At 41.3% G+C, this 26484-nt stretch overlaps 1 protein-coding gene across 1 annotated transcript in view; it reads left to right on the top strand.

Moving 5' to 3' along the window:
* The first annotated feature begins 1139 nt into the window (after positions 1 to 1139).
* LOC132110958 (sprouty-related, EVH1 domain-containing protein 2-like) overlaps positions 1140 to 26484 on the top strand; it is a 40210-nt gene continuing 14865 nt past the window's right edge. The window contains exon 1 of the mRNA XM_059518098.1: positions 1140 to 1771. Coding sequence (XP_059374081.1) covers positions 1746 to 1771 — 26 coding nt within the window. The 5' untranslated portion in view covers positions 1140 to 1745. The remainder of the gene's footprint in view (positions 1772 to 26484) is intronic.

Below are 26484 nucleotides of genomic sequence, written 5' to 3' on the forward strand. Positions count from 1 at the left end.
ATTGTTGATCGGGAGGTAGTTAACAATTGTCAAGTGTCCGAAGCAGGTTGTATGGCCTGAAAAAGCACCTTCCTGATTACTTTATGGCATCTGAGATACTTTGATAAGATTTCCAAATGATGCTTATTGGTCAACACTGGCAGTTCTTTCTGTAAGTCATTGTGTAGTATAAAGTGATTGGATGAAGAATGCTTTAAGGGAGCCCTGATTTAAAGTGATCAGTGAGGAATTTGGTGAACGTAGCCCTCGGGTCTCAAAATGCCTCTCTAGTCCCTTGATCAAAGCATGTCTAATCCGAAGCTTTCCCTCCGAGTCAGAAGTTACACAGATAAGGAGTCTGCGCTGTCCACCTTTGACCCTGTTTACACTTTTCAGAGGAATCGATGCACTAAAGTAGCACTTGAAAAGCCTTTGTTGTCGTGTAATGTTAAAAATTGTTGCTCACATAAGGTGGACAACACAGAAAAGATGCATTAGAAATTAGAAATTCTTCTAAGCCTTAATAATAAAGTCATAAATACAATAAAAAAGGGGTTTATGTTTGCCAAATATATTATTTTTTATATGAAATTCACAAAAACCAAGTGTAAAAAAGTACTGCATGACAATGAAAAAGTCAGATAGCATAATATTTTTTTTTAATCTTTGAGAAAACAGCATAGTTTTAAGTTTTATTTTATTTTTACTTTGTGCTTTGTTTCTTTATATATATATTTTTTTTTCGTTGTTGCTTTTTTTTTGCTTTGTTTTGTTTAGTTTGTGTGTGTATTGCTTAGTTTTTTATGTTTTGTGTGTGTGTGTGTTTCTTTTTGCTTTGTTTCGTTTTGTGCGTGTTGCTTGTTTTGTATTTTTATTTGTGTGTGTGTTGTTTTGTTTTGCATTGTTTTTTATTTTTATTTTTTGCTTTGTTTTATTTGTTTTGCTTTGTTTTGTGTGTGTGTGTTAATTTTTGCTTTGTTTCGTTTTGTGTGTGTTGCTTGTTTTATTTATTTTGCATTTTTATTTGTGTGTGTGTGTGTGTGTGTGTGTGTGTGTGTGTGTGTGTGTGTGTTGCTTTGGGGGGGAGGTTTATGTGTTTTTTTATTAATTTGTTTTATTTTTGCAATTGAAAGGGGGTCAGCTTAGCATTCCATCTCATTGAAAAACCAAAGCATGGCGGTTTCTTGTTAGTAAATGTGAGATTTATCCAATATGCGTAAGTTGTAATGCCACTTCTTTAAGCAGCAGTCCAGCTAGACTTCCGTCCTTCAGTATGATGATCTGTAAAACGATTCCCACTGGTTTGAGAGGCGCTCGGCTGCAGTGTGACCTCATCGCTTCCGCCCTTCTTCCTCCTCCCCCGCGAGCTGCTGCTGCTGCTCGATAATCCAACATGGAGTAATCAGAGATGGGGCTCGTCGGGGCCACCCTCAGCAGCAGCGACGCATATCTCATCTAAGAGATCCTCGGAAATACACTCAAGCGATCAAACTGAGGAAAACTATTCGGGTGGATCTGGTTTAGCCTTTTTGTATTCCAAGATCTCCCAGGTTTTCATTAGCAACTGGTTAGAACCAGTGAAAAAAAAGAAGAAGAAGAAAAAAAAAAGAAAAGAAACGAAAGACCCATCAAGACGGAGAAGAGCAGAGGAGAGCGCGCAGCACGGAGACACGTTATAGAGGGATTATTTGGAAAAGAGTGGCATAAAAATGACGAGCGAACAGAGTGCACCCGCTGTGGGATTTTTTTGTAGGTGAAACGAGAAAATGATTGAAGAAACACACCCGAACGAGTAAGTAACTGGAAATAAATGTCTGTTTTTGGAGGGTCGTTTTTGTTCTGCACGTTTGTTCACTTGTCTCATCTTTCACGGTGCGAGGCACAAGATCGCGTCTGAAGACGGAGCTGGGAAAGTTTGGGAATCTGTTTTGCGTGGAAATGTTGAGTGGTATTGTCAGGGGACGGGGGGATCATGGGGCCCTAGTCCGGAGGAGGAGGAGGGAGATGGAGTGGGGTGGATCGGAAACATTTTGTAAAGGGATCTGATGTTTGAAAGGCCCTTCCTTCAGCATTCCTCTGTGTTTGCGCGTCACATGTTGTTTTGCGCAGCAGAGACATTGTGTTTGTTTGTTTTCGGAACAGTTGAGCTTGCGTCAATATATTGACTAGTCATAATAACCGACATGGTTTTATTTGTTGGAAAGTCTGTTGCAGTGGTTGGATTTACCCGCCTTTTGTTTGTTTTTGTGTTGTTTTTTCTTCTCGTCGGCCGCTTTGAATCTTCCTCATTTGCATATAGTGCTCCATTCATAAAAACACCATTTGGCCGCGTGACAAAGCGTTATAATTGTTACCCGGGCTGTTTAGTCTTTTCAATTTGGCCTGAAAGCGCTGGGTTAACTCAGGAATGTTAACTTACGTCGAATAATAGGTGTTAAATGCAGTTTTAACCACAGTTAGTCGACATATTTTCGCCGTATGTTTTTGTTTTTCGCCGACGCGACGGTGGGCTATGGCTTAGGCCCACGCATTATCCGTCATGTCTCCAGCTTTATTTCCTAATATCGCGGCCCTCCGTGACAGAGTTGCTGTCACACGTTAACAACAGTGTCCTGGCGGATGAATTGGAGTCAGTCTGCCAGGGCTTGTCCGACGGAAGGGCGAAGGGCAGAGCAGTTGTTGTTTGCGCTCATTCATAAAAGCTGTAACCTCCAGCCGCTCCATTCATGACTGCAGCGAGTGTCTGATAGAAACACGCGTCTGATACAATAGTGCAACTACACAACGAGTTACAGCTGCTGACAAGAGCAAGTTATTTATAACATTTCCTCCAAAGTAGCACACATATTTCAGTGTTTGCTGCTACAATAAAATAGCGAGAAATAAACGTTTATAACGAGTTTATTCACGTTTTTTTTTAATGGAAGGGTTCTTGCATGAGTAGTTATGATGTGTTTATATTAAATTTATACCAAAGTTACTCTGGTAATAAAAAAAAAGTGTGGTCTTTAAAGTAGGGCCCACTTATAGTAATATTATATTATATCACATGCTATATATAGCCTACTACTACACACTAACATTTAAACCAATCAGTTGATACAATACACTTATTTTGCACATGCTTGTAGCCATATATATATATATATATATATATATATATAATACCTGCATGTAATTACATCTATTTACACTGTCGACCCATAACCCACCGTTAAACCTAACCGTACCAATAAACCTGTCCCTAATCATAACCATATCCCACTTACATATCAGCAAGACTTTTTTTTTTATAGAATATGAACACAGTAAGTAGAACATTGTCACAAACAACAGCAATATTAATAATAATATTTATTTTACTTAAGAAGTTTAATCTCAAATGTGACCCTACAATTATGGCCACTGTCATCAAAACATAAAATGAAACGAGTCAAATATTCCTAAAGCGTTTCACACTTCCGTATTTCAGTTTGATTTTACAGTAGTAAAAGTAATTAGTTACAATGTAACATGTTTATATCATGTTATTTAGGGCCTTGTTCCCTAACAGGATGAATGTGATCATATAGCACTCAAACTCAGGAAGTCCGGTCATGTCAATGGTATTGATCATCTCAGTAATAATGTTTCCAAACTAACATTTGACTCTGCCAGTAAAATAGTGTAGAAGACAGCAGTGAAAAATGACTTTCAGAAAAGGTCATTCCCAGTCCCCTTCCCTGTGCAGGAAAAATCGATTTCAGATCCTGGTTTCCACTCTGACTCATAACAGCCCCGGCACAGACCGTGTGTCTGCTTTACATAAAAGTATTACTCTGTGTATTGCTTTCTGTCTGTGGTTGATTATCCTTATAGTTACTCTTCAGTTCATATAGTTTGCTCTCTTTCTTACATTCTATTAGTTTCTATTACACAGTCTAATTACAATACTGTTAGAAAATAATTTTAGAAAATAAAAGTCATTATGACAGTTAGCTTCTAACTTCTTTACCCAGCTTGTCTTATATTTTTGACATGCTGGCTTGATCTACAGCAATAATTAACCTTAATGCCTTTAAAACGATGAGTCCTCAATGTAACAAGGGCAAGCTCAGCACTTTTACAGCTTTATGTCTGTCTTTTCTATTAATTTGACTTAATATTGGTAATGTTAGCGATTTAATTCCCTTTAAGAGGATGTTGGACTGTATTGATTTCCCAGGCTTTTGTCTGAAAAGAAAAAAAAAGAGCTTTACTTAGTCTAAATCTGCTTATATTCTGGGCGGGTTGTGTTTTTTGAAGTGTTATAAACCGAGGATTGACTGTTAAGCTACTGTGACCAGAAGTGCATTTCTATTGATTTAACATTAATGGGATGTTTTTGTATTTGAAGTGAGCTTTTGATTCTTGCTCTGTGAGTAAATAATGTTACACAGATTAATTGTTGATTTCAGTCACATTGCACATGCACTTCACATAACAGCAGAAGTTAAGACTTAAGAGTAACTAAGTTTTGCAGCTGCTATTTAATCGGACAGATTTCCATTTCAGAGTTCAAGAAGTGCTTTTCTTATTCCCTGTTATCAGCCGACCAGCGCTTCTTATGAATATGTTTCACATCCTGTGGAAAAGACACAAGGGCCAAATGCTCCTGCCCGATCTTCCAGGCTGTTATTTTTTTATATTTGATTGTCTCCTTAAAAGTTTTCTTTGTCAAGCCAGGTAGTAAAATGCGATGGTTTATTTGTGAAGGCCACTCTGCCGTCGTCTAAACATAGCTCCCAGTCCTCAGGAGAATGAAAGCGTTGTCAACTTCTCACCCCTCTGTGGTCCTGCTGAGAAGGGAACACAGATAGCTCTTCTGTCACGGCCCAGACAGGAAGCCATTATCTGCGCTTTATTGAACCTGTTGTTCTTTTTCATTCAATCAGCCCTCCCCTCCACCCGAAAAGCATTGCAGAGCCAAATGAGGTCTTGTGAATTTCACTGCTCTCATATGGAAATGTGCATGTGTCCACTGGAAGCACAAGTCCTTTTATTTCAGTGTGCTTCTACGGTCCAGTGACCGGCCATTCAGAAATAAGGAGAGTTTTTGCCAAATGTCAGAGTCCAGTGTTAGTCCAACCGCCAGACTGAAAGTTTGTTATCTCTAAATCAGGATTCAAGCTGAATTCAATATTAGATGCAACGGGACACCTGGACATCAACAATAGCTTTGGTATTACTTGCCATCATTATTTGGCTTTCTTTGTGTCCTTTCTGGCCTTAAGGCTTGGTTTTCCCCTTCTTAGGTTGTGGATGTAGTTGATACGACACTTAGAGCAGTTCTGTGGCTGAATAGCACTATATTGTGTTTGTAACCATATGTTTAGGTGTGTTTTTAGGTGTCTATTTATTTATTCAGAAAAACATTGCAAATGTAATTCAGGAATTTCTAACAGAAAACGTACTCGGTTACTAAACGTAACCTCGGTTCTCTCTAGAAGAGCGAACGAGTACTGCGTCTTAGCTAAGACGCTACGGGAAAAGTCTCTTTTCACGAAATACTGAAGCAAAAAATTATCCTTAATTTTGTATTTTTGTAAAGCGCATTTGCAGCAGTACACAGCCATAGGCGAGACGGCTCGCTCGCTCATTGGCTTGTTCTGCGGCAACTGCACAGCCTATCGAGCGCAGGCTGATGCAACATCAGACCAATAAGGGCGCTTCGCGCCCTTCTTGCCACTTCCCGCCGAAACGGGTGTGGCCCAACCTATAAAAGGAGCTCGAAAAGGCTGACTCACCTGATTTATTTCATCGCCGAAGCGAACCAGAGTGAATCGTACGCACGGCAGAGAACGCAGTACTCGTTCGCTCTTCTAGAGAGAACCGAGGTTACGTTTAGTAACCGAGTACGTTCTCTTACGAGAGCTCTCTCGTACTGCGTCTTAGCTAAGACGCTACGGGAACCCGATGTAAAACGGCGTGCGCGCAGGGATCACACACCGATAAACCTGAAACAACGCCCAGGATTTACAGTGCACAGTCACCTGAGGGACTCACAGAGAGTCCGGGACAGAAAAGGGGGAAAGCCCTCCGTCCCATATCTAGCAGCATCCGTAGATGCGGCAATATGACATCACACAGCCGAGGCAAGGCCTGACCAATGTGGCAATGCGGGTCTTACGCAATACTGCCCATATAACAGTCGGCAGCGCATAGCGCTCATGAATTCAGAATTCCCCTCAGGGCCCTGATTCTTCTATACCGACAGCAGCCTTGCTTGCAAGGCGGGAACCTCCAGGTTATAGAACCTGATAAATGTAGACGGCGAGGCCCAACCCGCCGCCATACATATATCCTGCAAGGAGATCCCAGTAGACCACGCCCACGACGAGGCGACGCCTCTTGTGGAGTGTGCTCTGACGCCCAACGGGCACTGAAGGCCCCTGGAAGCGTAAGCTAACGCTATGGCGTCAACTATCCATCTGGATAGAGTCTGTCTCGAAACAGCCATTCCTTTGGAACGTCCACCGAACGAGACAAATAGCTGCTCCGTCTGCCGAAAGGCAGCAGAGCGAGACACATAAGCTCTTAAAACCCTGACAGGGCAAAGAAGACTCGAGTCTCCATCCTCCCCTGACACCGGCAGGGCGGACAGGGCAATAACCTGAGCCCGAAACGGTGTGTTGAGGGATTTCGGCACATAACCGTGCCTAGGTTTGAGTATGACTCTTGAGTCATTGGGCCCAAACTCCAAGCACGACTGGCTCACCGAGAGCGCGTGCAAATCACCCACACGCTTCACAGAAGCGAGAGCCAACAAGAATACTGTCTTGAACGACAGATGCTGAAGGCTATCCGATTGGATAGGCTCAAAAGGGGGACCCTTCAAGGCCTCCAAAACCGCCGCGAGGTCCCACATAGGGACTGACGGAGGTCTGGGAGGATTCAGCCTCCTAGCTCCTCTGAGGAACCGGATGACTAAATCGTTCCTTCCTATTGACTGACCGGACGCCGTTTCAGAAAACGCCGCGATGGCCGCCACATAAACTTTGAGCGTGGATGGGGCTCTGCCCTTATCCAACAGCTCCTGTAGGAAGGAGAGGACCTCCGTCACCTCACAACTAAGGGGTGAATAACCTCGAGCTGTGCACCAGCTGGAGAACACCGACCACTTCAAGGCATACAGACGTCGTGTCGACGGAGCTCTAGCCTGAGTGATGGTATTTAGCACTCCCACTGCGAGATCAGCGGGTAACCGTTGAGTGCCCATACATGGAGGGACCACAACTCCGGTTGAGGGTGCCAAATCGAGCCCCTGGCCTGCGAGAGGAGATCTCTCCTCAACGGTACCGGCCATGGGGCGACATCTGCTAATTGCATCAAATCTGGGAACCATGGTTGGTTCTTCCAAAGAGGTGCCACAAGCAGTATTGAACATCTCGTTTCTCTCACCCGTTCTATCACCTGCGGAAGGAGGGAGACGGGAGGGAACGCATAAAGCGGGCAGCACGGCCATTTCCGTGACAGCGCGCTTTCGTTCTTGGAAAAGAATGCGGGGCAGTGAGCGTTTTCGTGGGACGCAAAGAGGTCCACCTCCGCCATGCCAAATCTCTCCCACAACAGCCGAACTGTTTGCGGGTGTAGAGACCATTCGTCCGTAGGGACATTGCCTCTGGACAGCCTGTCTGGACCCAGATTCTGCAGTCCAGGCACATGCACTGCTCTCAGCGAGCGCACGTTGCGTTGAGCCCAAATCAGGAGGCGTTCCGTCAGCCTGTACAGGTTTCGGGACCCGAGACCGCCCTGGCGATTTATGTAGGACACCACGGACATGTTGTCCGAACGGACTACGACGTGGTGATACTTGATATGGGGACAAAAGCGCGTCAGCGCGTTCTCCACTGCCAGCATTTCCAGGCAGTTGATATGATGGAGCTTTTCCCGTTCTGACCATAGGCCAAAGGACGGTCTGCCTTCGAGCAGCGCTCCCCATCCCGAAGTGGAGGCGTCTGTCGACACCATTTTCACACTCGGGGAAGTCCCCAGGCTTACACCTGATCGGTACCAGCCGTTCGCTGTCCAAGGTGCTAGAGCCGCAACACAGCTCTGATCGACCTTGAAATGCAGCCGGCCAGACGCCCACGCTCTGCGCGGCACCCGAGCCTTCAGCCAGAACTGCAGGGGGCGCATGCGGAGCAGGCCCAGCCGCAGAACCGGAGATGCTGAGGCCATGAGACCCAGCATCTTTTGACAGTGTTTGAGCGACACAGTCGCGCCGCAGTGGAAAGAACTCGCTGCGCACTGAATGCCCATCGTGCGCTGTGGTGACAGTCGCGCCGTCATGGAACACGAGTTCAGAACTATACCCAGAAACGGGATCGTCTGACTGGGGTTCAGCGAACTCTTCGCCCAATTGACACTGAGGCCGAGCTTCTCGAGGTGATCGAGTAAAACGGCCCTGTGGCCCACGAGCTCCGCTCGTGATTGGGCCAGAACCAGCCAGTCGTCCAAATAATTCAGCACTCGTATGCCTCTGAGTCTGAGAGGAGCGAGCGCTGCATCCATGCACCTCGTAAACATACGAGGAGCTACGGACAAGCCGAATGGCAGGACTGCAAACTGGTATGCCTGGCCCTCGAAGGCGAATCTCAAAAACCGCCTGTGGTTTGACGCTGTCTGTATTTGAAAATACGCGTCCTTCAGATCTATTGACATGAACCAGTCCCCTCCGCGAATCTGCGCGAGGAGCTTCCTGGTCGTGAGCATTTTGAAACTGCGTTTCATCAATGCCTTGTTCATCTGTCTTAGATCCAGTATGGGCCTGAGACCCCCGTCTCTCTTGGGCACCAGAAAGTATCTGCTGTACAGCCCCCCCTCGCTTTGAGCTTGAGACACAGGCTCTACAGCCCCTTTGCTCAACAGTTTTGATATTTCGGCCCGAAGTATGTGTGCTACTTCTGTTTTGACCGTAGTTTCGACGCGCGCTGAGAAGCGCGGTGGGCGTCGAGAAAACTGTAGCGAGTAGCCTCTCTTTATAATGCCTAGCACCCAATCCGAAACCCCTGGAAGCGCTGACCATGCATCTGCATGAATGGCTGGATGTGACACGCGCTCTGTTGACTGGGCAACGGCGGCGCTCGAGTGTGCTGCGCATCTGAGGCGGGGAGCGCGCTGATCACAGCGGGCAGATCGCTCATCCTCGACCCCGTTCCGGCGCTTAACCGACTGGAGGGAGGCTGAGCGGGTCCCGTGGGACTCAATATATCTGCGAGTAACCGTGGGCTGCATGTGTGCACTTTTACCACTTCCAACTCGCCGTCTGCCTGTGCAGAATGTACGTGCACGGGCCTCGTTTTTACAGAAGCCCCGCGCCGTAAGTGACATAGTGTATGTGGGCACTGGGAAGTGGGCACGTTTACTATGCGGCGCGCTCGACCGATCTGTGTCGATCTTATGTGCGCTAGCCCTGTGTGCAGGGCTGTGCTTACATGCGGGGATGGGCACTGGGTAGTGGGCATCGTCACTGCATTTAAAGCACCATCGGCCGTGGCCGGACAAGCGTGCACGGGTTTCGTTTTTACAGAAACCACGTGACGCGTGTGACATAGTAATTGTGGGCACTGAGGGGTGGGCACGTTTACTATGTAGTGTGCGCGACCGACTTGAGTCGACATTATGAGCGCAGGCCCTGTGTGTAGGGCTGTGCTTACATGTGGAGATGGGCACTGAGGAGTGGGCATCGTCACAACATTTATAGCACCATCGGCCGTGGCCGGAACACCAGAAAAAACACTGTTTTTGTGAAACATCTGGGTAGCCGTGATAACGGCTTTTGTGTGCAGGCAAGCGGGCACTCGTGCAGGCTTGCGCATTGCAGAAGACACTGAGGCAGTCGCAACTCTTGGAACTGCAACAGCGGCGCGCTTGGGTGAGAGCTCGGCCGCAGCGGAACTCGAACACCGGCGCTTTCCCAGCAGTGCTAGGATGTTTTCGGGGCTTCTGGCTTCACCGCAATCCTCTGCCGCGCCTCCGCGGCGCGGGGCGACGGCTCGAAGTGCGAGAACGGGGTCCCGAGCTGCGTTGCTGACGCTGTCGTGATGGCGCAGCAGGAGGCGGTGGGCGTGACTGAGAGCTCTGTGGGGCCGGTCTAGAGCGGCTAGCTGCAGAACTGGAGCGCTTCGGCAAGAAGTGCTTGAACGCCTGTGAAGCTTTCTGGTCCTCGGCGAATCTCTCCACAAACTCGTTGACGGAAGATCCAAAGAGGCCGGCAGGAGTTAGCGGAGCGTCAAGAAACGCAGCGCGCTCAGACTCCTTGATGTCAGAAAGCGTCAGCCACAAATGCCTCTCAGCCACCGTAGCGGAAGCCATAACCCGTCCCATGGCCTGTGCAGCGGACTTAGTAGCGCGGAGGGAGAGATCCGAAGCACTCCTCAGATCCGCGAGACAGATCGCTTCAGGTCCCATCTCATCCAGCTTGCGGAGAAGATCGCCCTGGAAAATCTGTAGCGTCGCCATGGTGTGTAACGCAGACGCAGCCTGCCCAGCAGCAGAGAATATCCGTGCGAGCAGCGATGACGTCATGCGGCAGGCTTTGGATGGCAACGCCGCCTTAGTCCGCCGTCCAGCAGAGGGCGGGCAAAGGTGCGCCGCTATAGCCTGTTCCACCGGCGGAAGTGACAGGTAGCCTCTGTTCTTAGCACCGTCCAGTGTGGAGAATGCTGACGAAACAGATGAGCGGATTCTCGCCGAGAATGGAGCGTCCCAAGCCTTCGCCACTTCTTCGTGAAGCTCAGGAAGAAAAGGGGCGTGTTTTGAGCTTGAGGAAGAGCGCTCATCCGGAAGATAGCTACCATCCAGCCGGGAACGTGAAGGGGGCGCTGGTGCAGACCACTCGAGGCCGAGGCTCGCCGCGGCCAACGAGAGTACACGCATCAGCTCCTTATCGATATCCCCCCGCCTGCTGGGCCTCTGAGCAGCGGGCGCGAGATCCACGGAGCTCGCCCAACCCTCACTGCCCGAAGCAAGCAGAGAGCACGTGTCTTCTTCCTCCGACGCGGGCCTGATATCCACTTCCTCCGATGACGCGTCGGCAAGCAGCGGACGCTGAGCATCGGGAAGCGATGCAGGGGAGACCGGCGAAGCGGAGGGAACCGGCGAGCTCGGCCGAGCTGGAGGCGGTTCTGGTAGGCGCTGCGAGCGGCGCTTCTTACGGCGCTGCGGCGCAGCGGATGATGCAGGCTTCGAGAAGGATGCCAGGCGAGTCCTCAGAGTCACCAGAGCCATCAACTCGCAATGAGGACATCCGCCATCAGCGAGCGCGAGCGCTGCATGGTCTTCACCCAGACAGGAGACGCAGATGACATGACGATCTCCTTCGCTGAGCGGGGTTCTGCACGAGCCGCACGAAGGCATCTTTAAAAAGACGCAGCTCTTTTGTGAATGTGCGTCGCAGGGCGAATACACACACAGAATATCACAGAACAAGGATTATAAAGGATATGGGCGCCGGATAGCGCAGCAGGAACGGCAGTGGAAGGCGGCGGTGCCAGCGGCTTCAGGATGGCTCGTCCTGCTGATATGCTCTTCCAGACGGCGCTTGCTTCCTCGTGATCCAGCGATGCGTGAGCTTCGCTGAAGAGATGAAAAATCAGGTGAGTCAGCCTTTTCGAGCTCCTTTTATAGGTTGGGCCACACCCGTTTCGGCGGGAAGTGGCAAGAAGGGCGCGAAGCGCCCTTATTGGTCTGATGTTGCATCAGCCTGCGCTCGATAGGCTGTGCAGTTGCCGCAGAACAAGCCAATGAGCGAGCGAGCCGTCTCGCCTATGGCTGTGTACTGCTGCAAATGCGCTTTACAAAAATACAAAATTAAGGATAATTTTTTGCTTCAGTATTTCGTGAAAAGAGACTTTTCCCGTAGCGTCTTAGCTAAGACGCAGTACGAGAGAGCTCTCGTAAGAGAACCACCATGCAACTTCGACAGCAATCTTTTAATTCGCTGATTTAAACAACAATTTATTAGTAAGGTTGTCAGATGGTATAACCGTTAGATTCAGAATTTAATCATTAAAAAAAAATCCCCTTGAACATTTTGATTTAAAACTTTTCTTTTAAAACAGGGATTATGAATGTAAACTGCTAAATGGGTAAGATGTGTTTTTTTTTTTTTTTCTGGGTTATTTTTTTATTTCTTGATGGTTATACCACTTGACACTGCTAATAAAACTCTAGTCTACATTTTTAGCAGCCATTACTTCAGTCTTCATTGTCACATGCTCTTTCAGAAATAATTTTAATATGCTGCTTTTTTATTACTATGTTGAAGACAGTTGTGCTGCTTAGTATGCTTAGATGCATAGAAAGTTAAAAAAGACAGCATTTATTGGAATTCGAACCCTTTTATAACATTATAAAAGTCTTTACTGTCACGTTTAATTAATTTAATGCATCCTTGCTGAAGAAAAGTATTAATTTCATTCAAAAAATGAAGTAAAACTACAGTCACTAAACATTTGAAAAGTAGTGTGAATATATATGTCAGATGGCCGGATTTTGCTACTGTTTCACAGCTGTTTTTTTTAGCATTTCAACTATGAGCTTTTTGTTTTTTAGACACCATGTCAGATTGGTAATAGTTCTGCTTTTGACACATGCCTCAAAAACGGTTTAGAACAATGGATCAGTCATGAATCTGTGGGTGAGATAAGCATCTTGAGCTTATTAGATATTTACATGAGAAATAATAATAATAAAGCATGTAATTTCAGTAACACAAGCGCAGAATTTGCACAAAACTCCCTAATTTAATAGACTTTTCAAGATTCAAATTCCTTCATTGTAATGCCTGAGGTGTACAAAATAGACATGCTTTAAAAAGAGAGTCTTGTTTCCTCTTCCCTCTCTTTTGTAGTTGGCTGTAAGTAGAGCCAGGCAGGGTTACACAGACCTTATCTTAGGAAGTAACAGTCTGCCCTTATCAGGTTTGGTGCAACTGTTTATATAACCAAACCATTGGTTATTTATGCCAATTCTGTTAGGAGTCAATAATATCAAACCAGGCACATCTTCCAATTTTTTCTTTAGCATCATATGCTGAGAGATGTGCACACTTCTGTGTCTAAATGAGACCGAAAACATGTATTGAGCAAGTAAATAAGGTCTATTTTGATTCATAGTGTCTTAAACCATTTACTGAACTTTGGTTTCTTTTGTTTTATAAATGCAATAAGCCACTTAAGGTAGGAAGGTAGGACTTACATATACACCTCTCACACCTGGTAAAATCACTTATAAACGCATGGCCTGGAGTGGCTTGAATAACCAAACCTAAATTTCAGGCAAACACTTTTGGTTCTTTTTATTTGATCACATTTTCCTATAAGTTGGAGCTGGAAGATATTCGTAAGCAGAGAAGAGCGCAGCACACTGTTGCTGATAGAGAGGCTGTACGATTGTGTCCCATCCCCCAGAATTCACGTGTTTTCCCTAAAGAAAGAGCGAAAAAGAGAGGGTGAGACTCTACTGACTGCACTGAGTGTTGCAACACTCATGTGATAAATGTCATGTGTTCACATGTCTACTGAATGTCCACTGCACCACTGGACTGAATAGCAAGGGCGCCCTGTATTCCTGTCCACATTCCACTTTTGTACAACTATGATGCAATTTGTTGCCTGGAATTTTTTTTCCCCTGTCTACATAGAGAAAGTTGCAAAGAAAAACAAAATGTGGGTACCAAATTGAACTGTAATGCAGTGTGCAGTTCTTAACAGTTGTCCGGGATGCATCAGGACGCAATGACAAAGTCTATTATTCTTTATACTTTCTGAATATTCACATACTCTCAGCCATGGATTTTGACTATGCCATAAAGTCTGGTCCACATTGCAGCTTATTTTGGTCAAGAACCAACAATTTAGATAAGAGACAATCTGACTGACATGTAGAGCAATGAACCAGTTTACTTTGAGGTGTCACTTAGGGTTTTTACCTATAGATTATTCTAGGAATGCACTGATAGGCTTTTTTTGGGGCCGATATCGATTTTAACAAACACTTATTAGCCGATACCGATATTTGTTACTTCTTGGAATAAAATTGTATTATGATTTAATCGTGTTTTAAATCAGCAAAGTTCAATTAAATTATACTAGCAGTCTTATTGCTGTATCATCAAATAATTTCTAATGAACATGGACTGATTTAACATTCAGCAGGCCTACATAAATACAACAAAGACACATAAATACACAGTGCTTTTTAGGTAAATTTAACAGCTTTCAGGTATAGAAATAAAGCAAACAAAAGTAAAATAACACTTCACTGTATAAATTAAATCCATGTTAATCCTTCTTTATTGTAACAGACTTTATTATGATTAATCTTCTAATTTATTTTTGTATACATTAATATTTTTGTAAGTTTAAATGTATGAGATCTCCTTTACTAAGGCGGAACTCTTATATTAACGTGTTTTCTAGTCTTAGGAGCTATATGGGTAACGAAATCACGCAGTTCTTCGGATTTAACATTTGTCAGCTTGTCAGTACCCTCCGAAAAGGCATGAGATCTGTATATATTTGTTTACTGTTAGTTGTAATAAGGATTTTGTGTAATTCGCTGTATGTTGATGATAAATCAACTGAGAGAGAGAGTTTAATGTGCACTTCTTGTGTTACAATAACACTTTCGAAACGATTCAGAATTAGGAATACTTTCAAAAATAACTATCCATAAAGATTCAATATAGATACAATCAAATTCATATACTGGTGTAATTGAGGTGAAAAAATTATTCTGCTTACCATAATCTTAAAAAAAAAAAACAACAACACTTCAAGCTAATTCATCCAAAGGAATTAAAGTGCTGTAAATACAATAAATGTATTAACAAGATCATATACCATATACCTGAGCATTACCAGTTCTATTTTAAATAAAATATATAATTGGATTGATTCTTCCACACCAGTATATGACGCTAACTGCATATATATATATATATATATATCAAATATGATACAAATATGACGATTTTAAGTGTTCCAGCATCTAAAGTATGTTAAATGTTGATAAAATAAAAACAGAGGATAATATACTGTACCTGGTAAAACTGGTTGGAGTTCAGATTTCTTTTAGTGGAAAGAAGATGATTGATTCATTTCATATGCATTATCATCATTTCATAAAAAATTGGTGTATTGTTAGAGCAGAGATTTATTTATTTATTTTAATTAATACTAAAATGAATTTGATTAAAAGTGCTGAAGTCTTTTGCACTTTTTGAACTTTCTTTTCAAAGAAAGAATTTTGTCTCGTAAATGTTTCCAAAGAACACAGGAATTACATTTTAAAATTCAAATATCAAATAAAAAAATTCTAATAGAAACAGCTTTTTTTAAATTGTAAAAATATTTCACAGTTATTTTACTTTGTATTTCAATAAATGCAGCCTTTGGAAGACTTCTTTCAAAAACATAAAAAAAAACGTACCAACCCTAAACTTTTGAATGGTAGTATAGGAACTAAAATAACATTATGCCTAAGGCAATCGTTTAGACAAAAATAAACATTCTGTCATCATTTACTCACACTCCTATTCTTTTAAACCTGTATGACTTTCTTCTGCAGAACACAAAGATATTTTAAAGAATGCTGGGAACCAGTTTTGGTGACATTTGACTTTAGGTGAACTTCCCCATTCATTTAAGTAGCAGAAATGGTGTAGGATCCCCTGGGTGTACATGAAAGTTTCAGTGTATATATTACTTATAAAAAAAATCATAAAACATGGCTGCTTTTGAATGGCCTCCAATGAAGAAACCAGTGGGTCCTGGTTTAGATTGTTAACCCCTGCTAGTAAAAGCACCATCCGACTTCAAAAAGTGTCTTTCTCTATTGACGGCTCTCTTTTATTCATCCTCTACATTAGATTGAACAATGCTACACTGTCAAACAGCGTTCTGGACCAGTTCTCCTGTTCACACCGATTATTGATGGTTTAGATATAGGTGTTTACACAGCGTATAGTCAGCTCTTGCCGTGTGTGTAGGTGTGTTGTTTGATGTAGAGGGGCATAGTAACTAACTGCACTGGTTCATGTTCGGTTGAGCCCACACCCTGTGCATGTGTGGGTGTTGTTGGTCGTAGCTGAAGCTGGAGGTGTAGGCGAGTTGGAGCTTACGCTGCTTGGAGATTATATTCTCTGCAAGTTAGACCGTGAGAGAGAGAGAGAGAGAGAGAGAGAGGGAAATCTGTGCTGTAGGCCGCCGGCTCAAGGCAGAAATGGCTGCTTGCGGATGACTCATACTCCAGCACTCAAGGAGACTGAATCATACAGTGTGTGAAGAGGAGGCTGGAGCTTTCTCCCTGCTTTCTGGACGCAGACATGCTCGGTCTCCGTCCTTCTGAGTGCGACCGTGAGACGCTCGCCCTGCCGATGCCATGAGCGCTGCCGCTAGATACGCAGAGATGATGGAGAGCAGCCGGTAAGCCAGGTCGAAGCAGGTTTTTCCGGATTGTTCTGTTGTCATGTGCCGTTCTGCTCTGCGTTTGTCTTTTAAGGGTTGCCATGTCTTTGTATAAAACACAAGGCGCTGTTTTGAATGGCAGTAGTGAGGTCCATGTGGCATCTTCAGTTTCGGTTATAATCTGATTCCAAAATGATGCACAATGGATCTCAGTTTTTCACTGGGGTGCAAATTCTGTGTAAAGATTTAGTAAGAAATATGTCTGCGTTGACTGGTCGATAGGAGTGGAAGAAGCAGCTTTGATAAAATCAGAGGCCGCTTTCACTCTATGTAAAAGAAATGCTGCATCTTAGCCATCTTAAATTTGGTCATCGTTTCTGGATGTGCATAAGCATGATCAACTTGTGATTCATTTGTAATGAGTTAATGTTGGTTTTCTTTATGTTGATGTTTTAGCATTTTTGCAGGGCTGTACATGGCATGGCACTGGAATTTTTTATCCTAAGCTTTCCAGTGCCCAGAAATATTAAAAATGAATTAGAAATTTTGGTTAATCTGTTTTTTTTTTGTGCCCACACAACCCCCACAAATCTATCTTCAGTGACAGGATGAAGGATGTTTGATTTATGAATCAGATTAGCACAAGAGATTTTGGCTTTTGAATTTTAAATCATTAACCAGTGCGCATGTGATTTTTTTTAAATCGCAGTTAAGGGGTACAGTGCTGGTAAAATCATGATGGGATGGTTCACCCAAAAACTTAGCTTTGTTGTTAATTTACTCACCTAATATGACCTAATGTTTGCTGTTTTTGTTGTTTAATTTGAAATTAATTGGGAGTAATGTTCCCAGCATCTCATGAAGATATGATATTTGGCCGCAGGACAAGATTGCTGATTGAATTCATTTGGAGCTGTGCTGTCATAATTCTCTGAGTCGTCCATTGTTGATCTCACTGAGACTCTGGGAAGAGGTGGCGACATATCATTTAAAGCCTTGAGAACGTGGACAGTTCCACATTGTGTGGAAACCATTGTGCCCTATTGTGAAGCCGGTGCCCCCTGATGCTAATCAAATAGACTAAACTATGGTGACACATCCGTCTATCCCCAGTTCCTCTATGGCCTGCCAACCTGCACGTACACCAAGATACCCATTCTGTAGAAAGTATTGCCATTGTTACTTCTGTAAACTGGAGCTTGTAGACCTTCATCTTTGAGGAAACCCCGAGTGGGTGTTTTTGCTGGCCCCTTAAAAGGCACTTAAAGAATCCCAGTGGTTTTCTTTGACCTTTTAATGTGGTTAGTTTGGAAATATATACGTACTATTTGTTGATTTGTGTCAAGGTCATCTTTGGATTGTCTTTTTCTCACTTCCATTTTAAGGTGAAGTGTGTAATTTCTGTGGCACTCGCTCAGACTTTGTTTGAAGTGCCTAACCGTAATACAAGAGAGTTTGGGGAAAGTCGAACTGTTTATCCAAGCAATGGAGGATGGGCCATTATTTAGAAAACATGGGGAATCTTCTTGAGGTTAAATAAATTTGTTTCGCTGAAACGTTCATTTAGTGTTGGTTCACTCTGAAATTCTAATTCTGTCACCATTCGCTCAACCTCATTTTGTTCCCAACCTGTAAAGATTTCTTTCTTTGGAGGAAAGCTGATGCTCTTTTCCATGTTAGCATACAGTGACCAGTGGCTGTCAAGCACCATCAAAGTATCATAAAAGCGGTCCATTTGCACAATAATCCAAGTTTTAATAAATCATTTGAGGAATAGACTGGAATTTTAATGAAAATTTGTTCATTTAAAATGTCAAATTCGGTCATCATTTACTCCCGCTTATGTTGTTCCAAACCCTTAAGACTTTCATACAATTGAAACACAAATGAAGGTATTTTTAAAGAAACCTGAGATATGTCTGTCTTTCCAATAAATTCCTCCTCAATTATAACTTTGATGCTTTACAAAATTATGCAGTATTAATCAAGCAGTCTTCTAAAGAGACATGATCGCTTTATACGATGAACGGATTTAATGTAGGTTTTTATTATATATAAGCATTGATCAATACAAGTCTTGGTTGCGTGGACCTTTGAGTGGAGGGACAGAGATCTCTCAGGTTTCATTAAAAATGTTCAAAGTTGAATTAAGGTCTTAATGGCTTGGAACCAAATGAGGGTGAGTAATTTATGAAACTTTTAGTTTTTGGGTGAACTAACTCTTTGGGTGAATTTATTGACTGAAAATCGAGTTGGAAACCCCTAATTAGGGTCTAGGATTGCAAATGATGTCGATGATAATTTATTTAGCCATGCTACCCACGACAGAACTACACACATGTTCTCTCCCAAAGAACTCTTTATTGTTAAAATATTAGTAGGAAGTCAGACACTTGTTTACATGGTTGAGTGCACAATGAAAATGGATGGGTGTTGTTTCTTTTCTTTTTAAATTTCCATTGTGATTCTTTCTAAAAGACTATAACAATTGAATGAACACATGTGATGCAGCTGAATGGAGACACAACAAGGAAGATGGTTGTGTTAAGGTTGGTGGAGTTTCACCTGTGTTGCGCTCAGTGTGTTGTTTCTTGGCTGCTTATGGCGGGGTGTGATGCTGGCCTGACGCCCACTGCTGCACAGATGGGAGAGAGGGCGCATTGAGACACCTTCCAGCCTGGGATGGCAGCGAGCAGAGGGAGTCGTGGCTTTCGCCGCCTTCGTACATTCTGTTGTGTGTGTCTGTGTTTGTATATGTGTGTACGCACACGCTCCACATTGTGTCTGTTAAATGCCTGTAATTCTAAGACCCTATCTGAAGAGATAGACAAGAGAGAGAGAGTGACAAAGGGAGAGAGAGAAAGAGAGAGAACGAGCGAGCCCCGGCCGCAAGCTCATCGTCTTCAAACAACACGAGCGCTGTCTCTCTCCCTCGCGCATATTAATCAATTGACACGATGGTGTCGATGTTTAAATCATTAAAAATGAGAATGTAAGTGTGCTCACCCTATTTTTGTTTGTAAGAAAAAATTAGATTAGATTTCATATCGCAATATATATAGCAGAAAAATTAAATATTGCAATGTCATTTTTTCCCAATATCGTGCAGCCTTAGTCCCAGCATGCTAAAGAGACATGCTAAATATTCTCAGTTATTTACTTGGAAAAGATGACAAGCTAACTATCGCTGGTAAAAACAACTGCTTAACATGAATGGAGTGAAATTTGTGGATGTGTTTGAATCATGCAAGTTATATTTTGGATGTCCATGGTCATGAAAAGGGACTGTTTTTAGTAGTTTTTGTTCTAGTTTTGTTTCTTTGACTGTTTGCTCTTTGGAAGAACTTGTGTAGACAAAAACCAGTCTGATTACATAACTCATCCAAAATGAAAACAAAATTCTGTTATCATTTACTCACCCTCATGTTATTCCAAACCCAACCCAGGCTCTGTGGAAAAACGTGCTTGTTGCAGCATTTCTGCAAAATGATGTTATGATGCTTTTTGCATGTTCTGCAACACTTTCAATGTAAAATGTCTAGTGAGTGGTAGACATGTGCCGGTATTCGGTAATGCGATATATCACGGTAATGAATATGCAAAATTTTGTTATCGTAAGTACTTCTATATACCATGAATAATTATATATAACAAATTATTCAGAATTTTGAAGTCCATTTTAAGAATACTTTTCCAATCAACTGGTAAAAATGCACAACACTGCCATATGCTGCATGATGTAAACAAGCACACATGAGAAGCACATTGGGGAACTCATGAGAGACACGCTGAATGAAAGCACATTCACTCTCTGACAGCAGATGGCGCCAAACTGCAGAAAATGCAGCCGTTACCCAGGAAACCCTATAAATAAAGCAGCTGTGCTTCTTTTTAAAAAGTATTTAAATAGTCATTCAGATTTGTGGATTTGCCAAATACTTAAATATTTAGATTTAATAGGCTATTTATTTTCAAACTTTTTTTTTTCATTTTAATCTGGATTACAACATGCCCTAGATATTGTTTGAAAGTTTTTTGATTCCTTATTGTTCCTTCACAATTTACCTTAGCGCTTCATTAGTTAACATTAGTTAATTCATTATAACATAAACCGCAATTAATCTTAGGTATTCCAATATTTAATTACACGTTGTTAAAATCGAAAGTTGCAACTGTGTCATTTAATGAGCTAACATGAACTAAGACTTGTATTTTTTTTTAAAAAAAGATTAATAACTTCTGTAGCAAATGTAACTATTTCTTATTGTGAATGTTAATGCATTAATTAAGGTTAACTAATGAGGTCTTATTGTAAAGTGATACCTATTGGTTTTAGTTCTTTTTCACTTAAATCTGAGTAAAACATTTAACTTTATATATTTTTCTATATTGCATGGCTATTTTTGTTATAAATTTCAATACCGTGATAATAGCATTAGCAATTAATCGGAACATGAAAATTTGATACTGGCATATCCCTGGTGAGTGGTCCTAAAAGCAGAAACAGATGAGCAGGAATCTGTCAACATTTTATTACATTGCTGTACATTCCACGACACATCAGAAGAAAAGTGTCCAGTGAGTGGCGCTAAAAGATTAATTGCATTTGATAATAATGTACCAGCTACACTAAACCCAGATCAAACGGATAGTGAAAACAAAAGCCTATGTGAGATAAAAACACATTCCTCAAGCAGCTATGCCATTTTAGCTTGCTTCTATGAGTCTTAACTCAGGTGAGCTACAGAGCAAGTTTACTTCATCAGAAAAGCCATGCATATTGACCTGCTTATGTAAAAAAAAAAGATTTTCTATGGTTAAAAAAACAGTATTGTGGAGCCAAGCAAAATGTGTCTTTATTAATAATATGTGTGAAGAAAAAATTAAATTTGTAGGTGTTTTACTGCATCTAGTGTTTATTTTTACTGGAATTGTAATTTCGGTAGAGGCACGTTCTATCGATGAATCGAAGTAGTCCAAACCGGTTTCTTAAATCTGCCTCTAAAGAAATATTTTTAAAAAATCCTTATCCAGTGCTCGTGAACGACTGGAAAGGTCATGGAAATTCATTGCTCAAACAGTGCAGGAATATTTTGTTGTTCTCAGATTTTGTTCAGTATACTGTAGCATGTTTTTGACGTTTCTGTTTGACTGTATCAGATATCCGAAAGAATATGTAGCTAATGCAAAGAGTTCTAAAATAAGATGATGATTTAAAATGCCAAAGATTTAAGTTAAAAAACAAGTCTCCCGTTATAGATGTCTAGTGTACTTAGAAGGACATAAGAGATAAACAACAGGAAGCAAGAATGATATCACACAGGAAGGAAACAGCCGTCTCTAATTTTAATCAGACGTTTCCTCATTACATTCACTGACTATGATAAGAGTGTGTTAGAAATAAAAGAGAAGATTTCAGTATCGTTTTGCATAAAATGAGTGGGCATGTTCACACTGACAATCAGTCCTATTTGCACTTATATTTCTAATAGATATCTCACCCATTCACCCTGTCGTGCCCTCCTGCACTCACCGGAGTGTAAAGGGGAACGATCTTTCAAACGTTATGAGGGAAAAACGAGGAAAAAGGGCTGTTTTTTTGTAAATTTCCACATCACAGATGGATGGAATGAGTCACTCTCTCACACACACAGACATAAACACTCACACATACTTCAGTGACATTTTCACTCGCCTTTCTGCGTTTAACATCCAGGTTTTATCATGCGTTCTTTTTTGGACCTGCTGTGAGAGAGCTTATCAGTAATATTAGCAATGGTTTTAATTAATATACATGCACCAATCAAGTAACTGGTATATATATATATATATATATATATATATATATATATATATATATATATATTAGGGTTGTAACGGTACGCAAAAATCACGGTTCGGTACGTAAAGTTTTAAAGTCATGGTTCGGTTCATTTTCGGTACAGTAAGGGAAAGAAATGCAAACATTAAACTGCAGGTTGTTTATTACTATACACTTAAAAAAAATACTTTTTAATAAAATATATATAAAATAAAAATAGAATTAGAAATAAAATACTGCTGCAAAGTTCTCTACTAAATAAAATACTCTCAGTCTCAAACCAATATCATATAATAAAATATAATAAAAATAAAATATTAAAAAAATATATATAAATAAATAACTATGATTACAGTGCAGCATTACCAATCCCAGCTTGTAGGCCTGCTTCACCAGAACCGTGCCGTGCCTGCTGCTGTAGGTGACAGGGAGACCGCCGACAGACCAGGCTCTTGTCTTCATGACAACAATATCTATAATTCATGTTGAGCATAAATATAAAGCCTTCTGATAAAGGACACCGTCAACAGTATTGACGGCAAAATAGACTATGTTTGACAGGTGCAATATTTGAAAATCGATAATTATTCATTTATTTTTTAAATTACATTTATATCTGAATTTATGTCAACCTATAGGCATTCAAACATCACAGTGTCATGAATTAATATGTATTTGTGTACAAAATGACAAACATATTTTTTCCTATTCTATTTTGCCTGGAAACGCTTCCAACACGCTTGCGTGTCGCGTGAAAAAAAAAAAAAGGCTACGGTTCTATTTCTAGCATGCACGCGTTTTCCGCGCGGCAGTCTGCAAGCTCTAACCTGTTAACATGGTAACCGAATTAAAAACGGACACGCCACGCAGCTGAGACGCTTGCGCCACGCATCCAGTGTGTCGCCGGCTTTAGAATCAGCTGCAGGGCGGGATTTGCGCTAAACGTGGAGACTTCCGCCACTTAATATGTTCGTTTGGAAACACGAAAATGTTCCTATGTTCCACGCACAAAATATTGCATTCGGTCATTCGGTACATCAATATTTCCATGATAAACAAAAATAATATTTCTTTGCATTACAACAAGGAAAAATGTTTTTAATCGTCATAAAAAAGTCTTCATTTAATGTGTATATATATATATATATATATATATATATATATATATGCACACACACACACACACATATATATATTTATTATTGCTGTAACTAAAACTATAAATAATAAAATAATATATGGATATTAAATGAAAAAAAATCTAAACTGAAATTTGGCAACCAAGTGAAATAAGTAAATTTAATATTACTGAAATTTCTAAAAATGAAATTAAAATGAAAACTGAAAAATATGAGAATAAAAGTTTCATTTAAAAATAGTATTTATTAAAATGTTAAATACTATAACAGTGTATAAATGATACTAAAATAATGCTGTTATATTATGCATGCTTTTTTTATTATGGGTTTGAGGTGAAATATGACATGTTTTTGAAAGATCACGGCTCAATATCATATTCGCTGCCTGTGTGCTTTGATCGGACAACATTTTCAAGTGTCTGTTCAGGTATAGGCTGACAGCTTTTGGTCTCCAGTACCCCAGACATCCAGCGGGACATGAAGGACGTGTGGTGTGAAACAGCTGCAGCTTAGACAGGATTCACCAGACCTCCGCTCGTTCAATTATGAAAAACACCTAGTTTTATTAGGAGTTGCATTTGATTTGGTATTAATTAGCTGCTGATGAATGACTGTGGCATAGAGACAATCCCCTGGCCTGGCTCTCGTAGTGTAAGTACATTAGACAGTGCTGCTCCCACAGGACTTCCTCCCTCATTAATTCTAATCCCACAGACAGCATTTCTCTGTTTCTTTCCACTAGAGGAGCCACATCTACGTAGGCCCTGGGCCAGTGACTGTGTATAATAATTACAAATGGATGATGGTTAATACCCGCTCGTATTGTTGCTTTGGTCTATGCCATGGCTCAGTGTTTTGTAGATCATGTCGTATTCTCTTTCATTAGACAGAATCTGCTTGGATTGTTCTAGATGCATGCTTTTCAATTCAACATCACATCACCGAGGGAAAGTTTATTGCGTAAAGGTTGCTCTACTTTCAGGATATTTCATTTAAACATCAGCTTTGTCTCAGATTCAGTCAGGAAAATAGAAAGAAGATTTAATCGGTGGCATACTGTTTACTTTATGCAAGTATATTTAAAAGAGTGTACTATAACCCAATACTTATCAGGGCTAAACTAGCACACCTTTGGTAAAAAAAAACAAAAAAAAACAAAGTGTTATTTTTCTTAGTGTAACAATAATAGGCTGTTTTAGTTTATGAAACTACACTTTAAAATATACTCTCAGTAAACTAATAGTTAACGTAACGATCATAATGCTTATTTTTTATTGTGGAAGAGATGTCAGTAAAATCAACCAAATGTATATCTGTTTCTGTGTTGATTAATAAAACTGTGTGCAAAAAACAAAAAAAGATCACATTCCGTTCAGGTCAAATCCATGCCAAGTGTACTTAAGTCATTTTGATACTTATATCTCTGGCAAGTACATAAAAAGACTGAAATATGCTGTCTTATTTTTTGTCTAAAATATGTATGTATTTTGTAAAGGTAGAGTTATGATAAAATGGATGTGGCAGATGTGTGCAGATCATTAGGTCTGAATAAGAAATGTTTGATTTTGTGCTGAAATCTCGGACTTTTTATTGCAGACTAGGCGATTCTGAGCCAAATTTCCTTCAAGGCAAGTCAGTCCACTTGGCAGCCATCATGGCCACACAGTTTTCTGTCTAACCAATAGTCTTGCAACAGCTCCTGTCTGTTTGAATGGAAAACTCTTATAAATTATTGGCTGAGTCTGTTTTTCAAAAACGTCAAACCACCAATATTATCTGATAAAAACGGTATAGTTTTGCTTCTGTCTAATGTGCATGTGAGATGCTGCATTTATTCTTTTCACTGATTCCTTTACTCTATTGAGCCATTTCCTCCTGTTTGAGACACTGTTGAGAAATCCTAGAAAAGACATGTCTGAGATCTAAGAAGTTCATTTGCTCGACATCTCACTGCAGTCTCAAGGGAAACATTTGAGATCTTAAAGTGACTTTTCTTCCCTACTGTTTGTTTAGGAGTCCGGAGTTTGAGGGCTTAATGTAGAGTGTGAGCGTTCACACGTACACGAGACCCTTTCCTTCCTCTGGCTCTTTCTATTGATCTTGAGACGTGCCCTCACCTCCTCACCCGTCCGCTCTCCTTCTGCGGTTAATTATTGAACACGCAGCTCAGGTTACCATATAAGGCTGACTGCTGGCTTTCAGGGCATTACAGAGGAAGAACGGTTGAGTTAGTTTGAAAGTAAACCTGGCTCGAGTCTGAGTGCAGATGCCTCTAGGGATGACTTTTTTCAAATTGATTTTAATTTAGCTTTCTTGTCCTCTGGCCATGTGTAACACTGTGAATATTGTGAGTTTCTTACTGACAGGCCGTCTTGTTTGGCCTGAGGTGTTGATGCTTGATTTCCCCATTGCTATGTCTGACATCACTGTGTAGAGCCGCAGATGAACGGAAAATACACAGCTGGATTTAGAGCACAGCTGGCCAGTGTGGCTAAAATATGATGTTATATTAATTGAAATAAAATGTTTTTTTGTTCAATGATAAAAAAAAAAAGAAGTATTTATCGAAATTGCACTAGTATTCAAAAGTTTAAGGTCAGTATGTTTTTTGTTTTCTTTTGAAAGAAATTAATTTAAACAATTTCAGCAAGCAAAGTGTTCGAAAGTGAGGGTAAAACTATTCATAATGTTGCAAAAGATTTCCGTTTTAAACAAATGCTCTTCTTTTGAACTTTCTATTTGTCGAAGAAACCTGAGAAATAAGTAGCTCCACGAAATTATCAAGGAGCACAAATATTTTCAACATCGATAATAGTAATAAATGTTTGTTGTGCATCACGTCAGCACATCAAACTGATTTCTGAAGGATCATGTGACGCTGAAGACTGGTGTAATGATGCTGAAAATTCAGCTTTGATCACAGGAATACTTTTTTTTTTTAGTTATTTTTAAAAAGAAAACAGTTATTTTACATTTTATAAAAAAAAAATATTTCACAATAAGAGGTCAAATACAGTACAAAAAATGAATCAAGGCTTGTTTTGAAGACAGTTTTTCACTTTATGAACAAGGACGAATGATATTCAATCCAATTTTATTAAGACTGTATTAT

This window comes from Carassius carassius, chromosome 30, assembly GCF_963082965.1.
Source record: "Carassius carassius chromosome 30, fCarCar2.1, whole genome shotgun sequence".
NCBI classification, from domain to species: domain Eukaryota; kingdom Metazoa; phylum Chordata; class Actinopteri; order Cypriniformes; family Cyprinidae; genus Carassius; species Carassius carassius.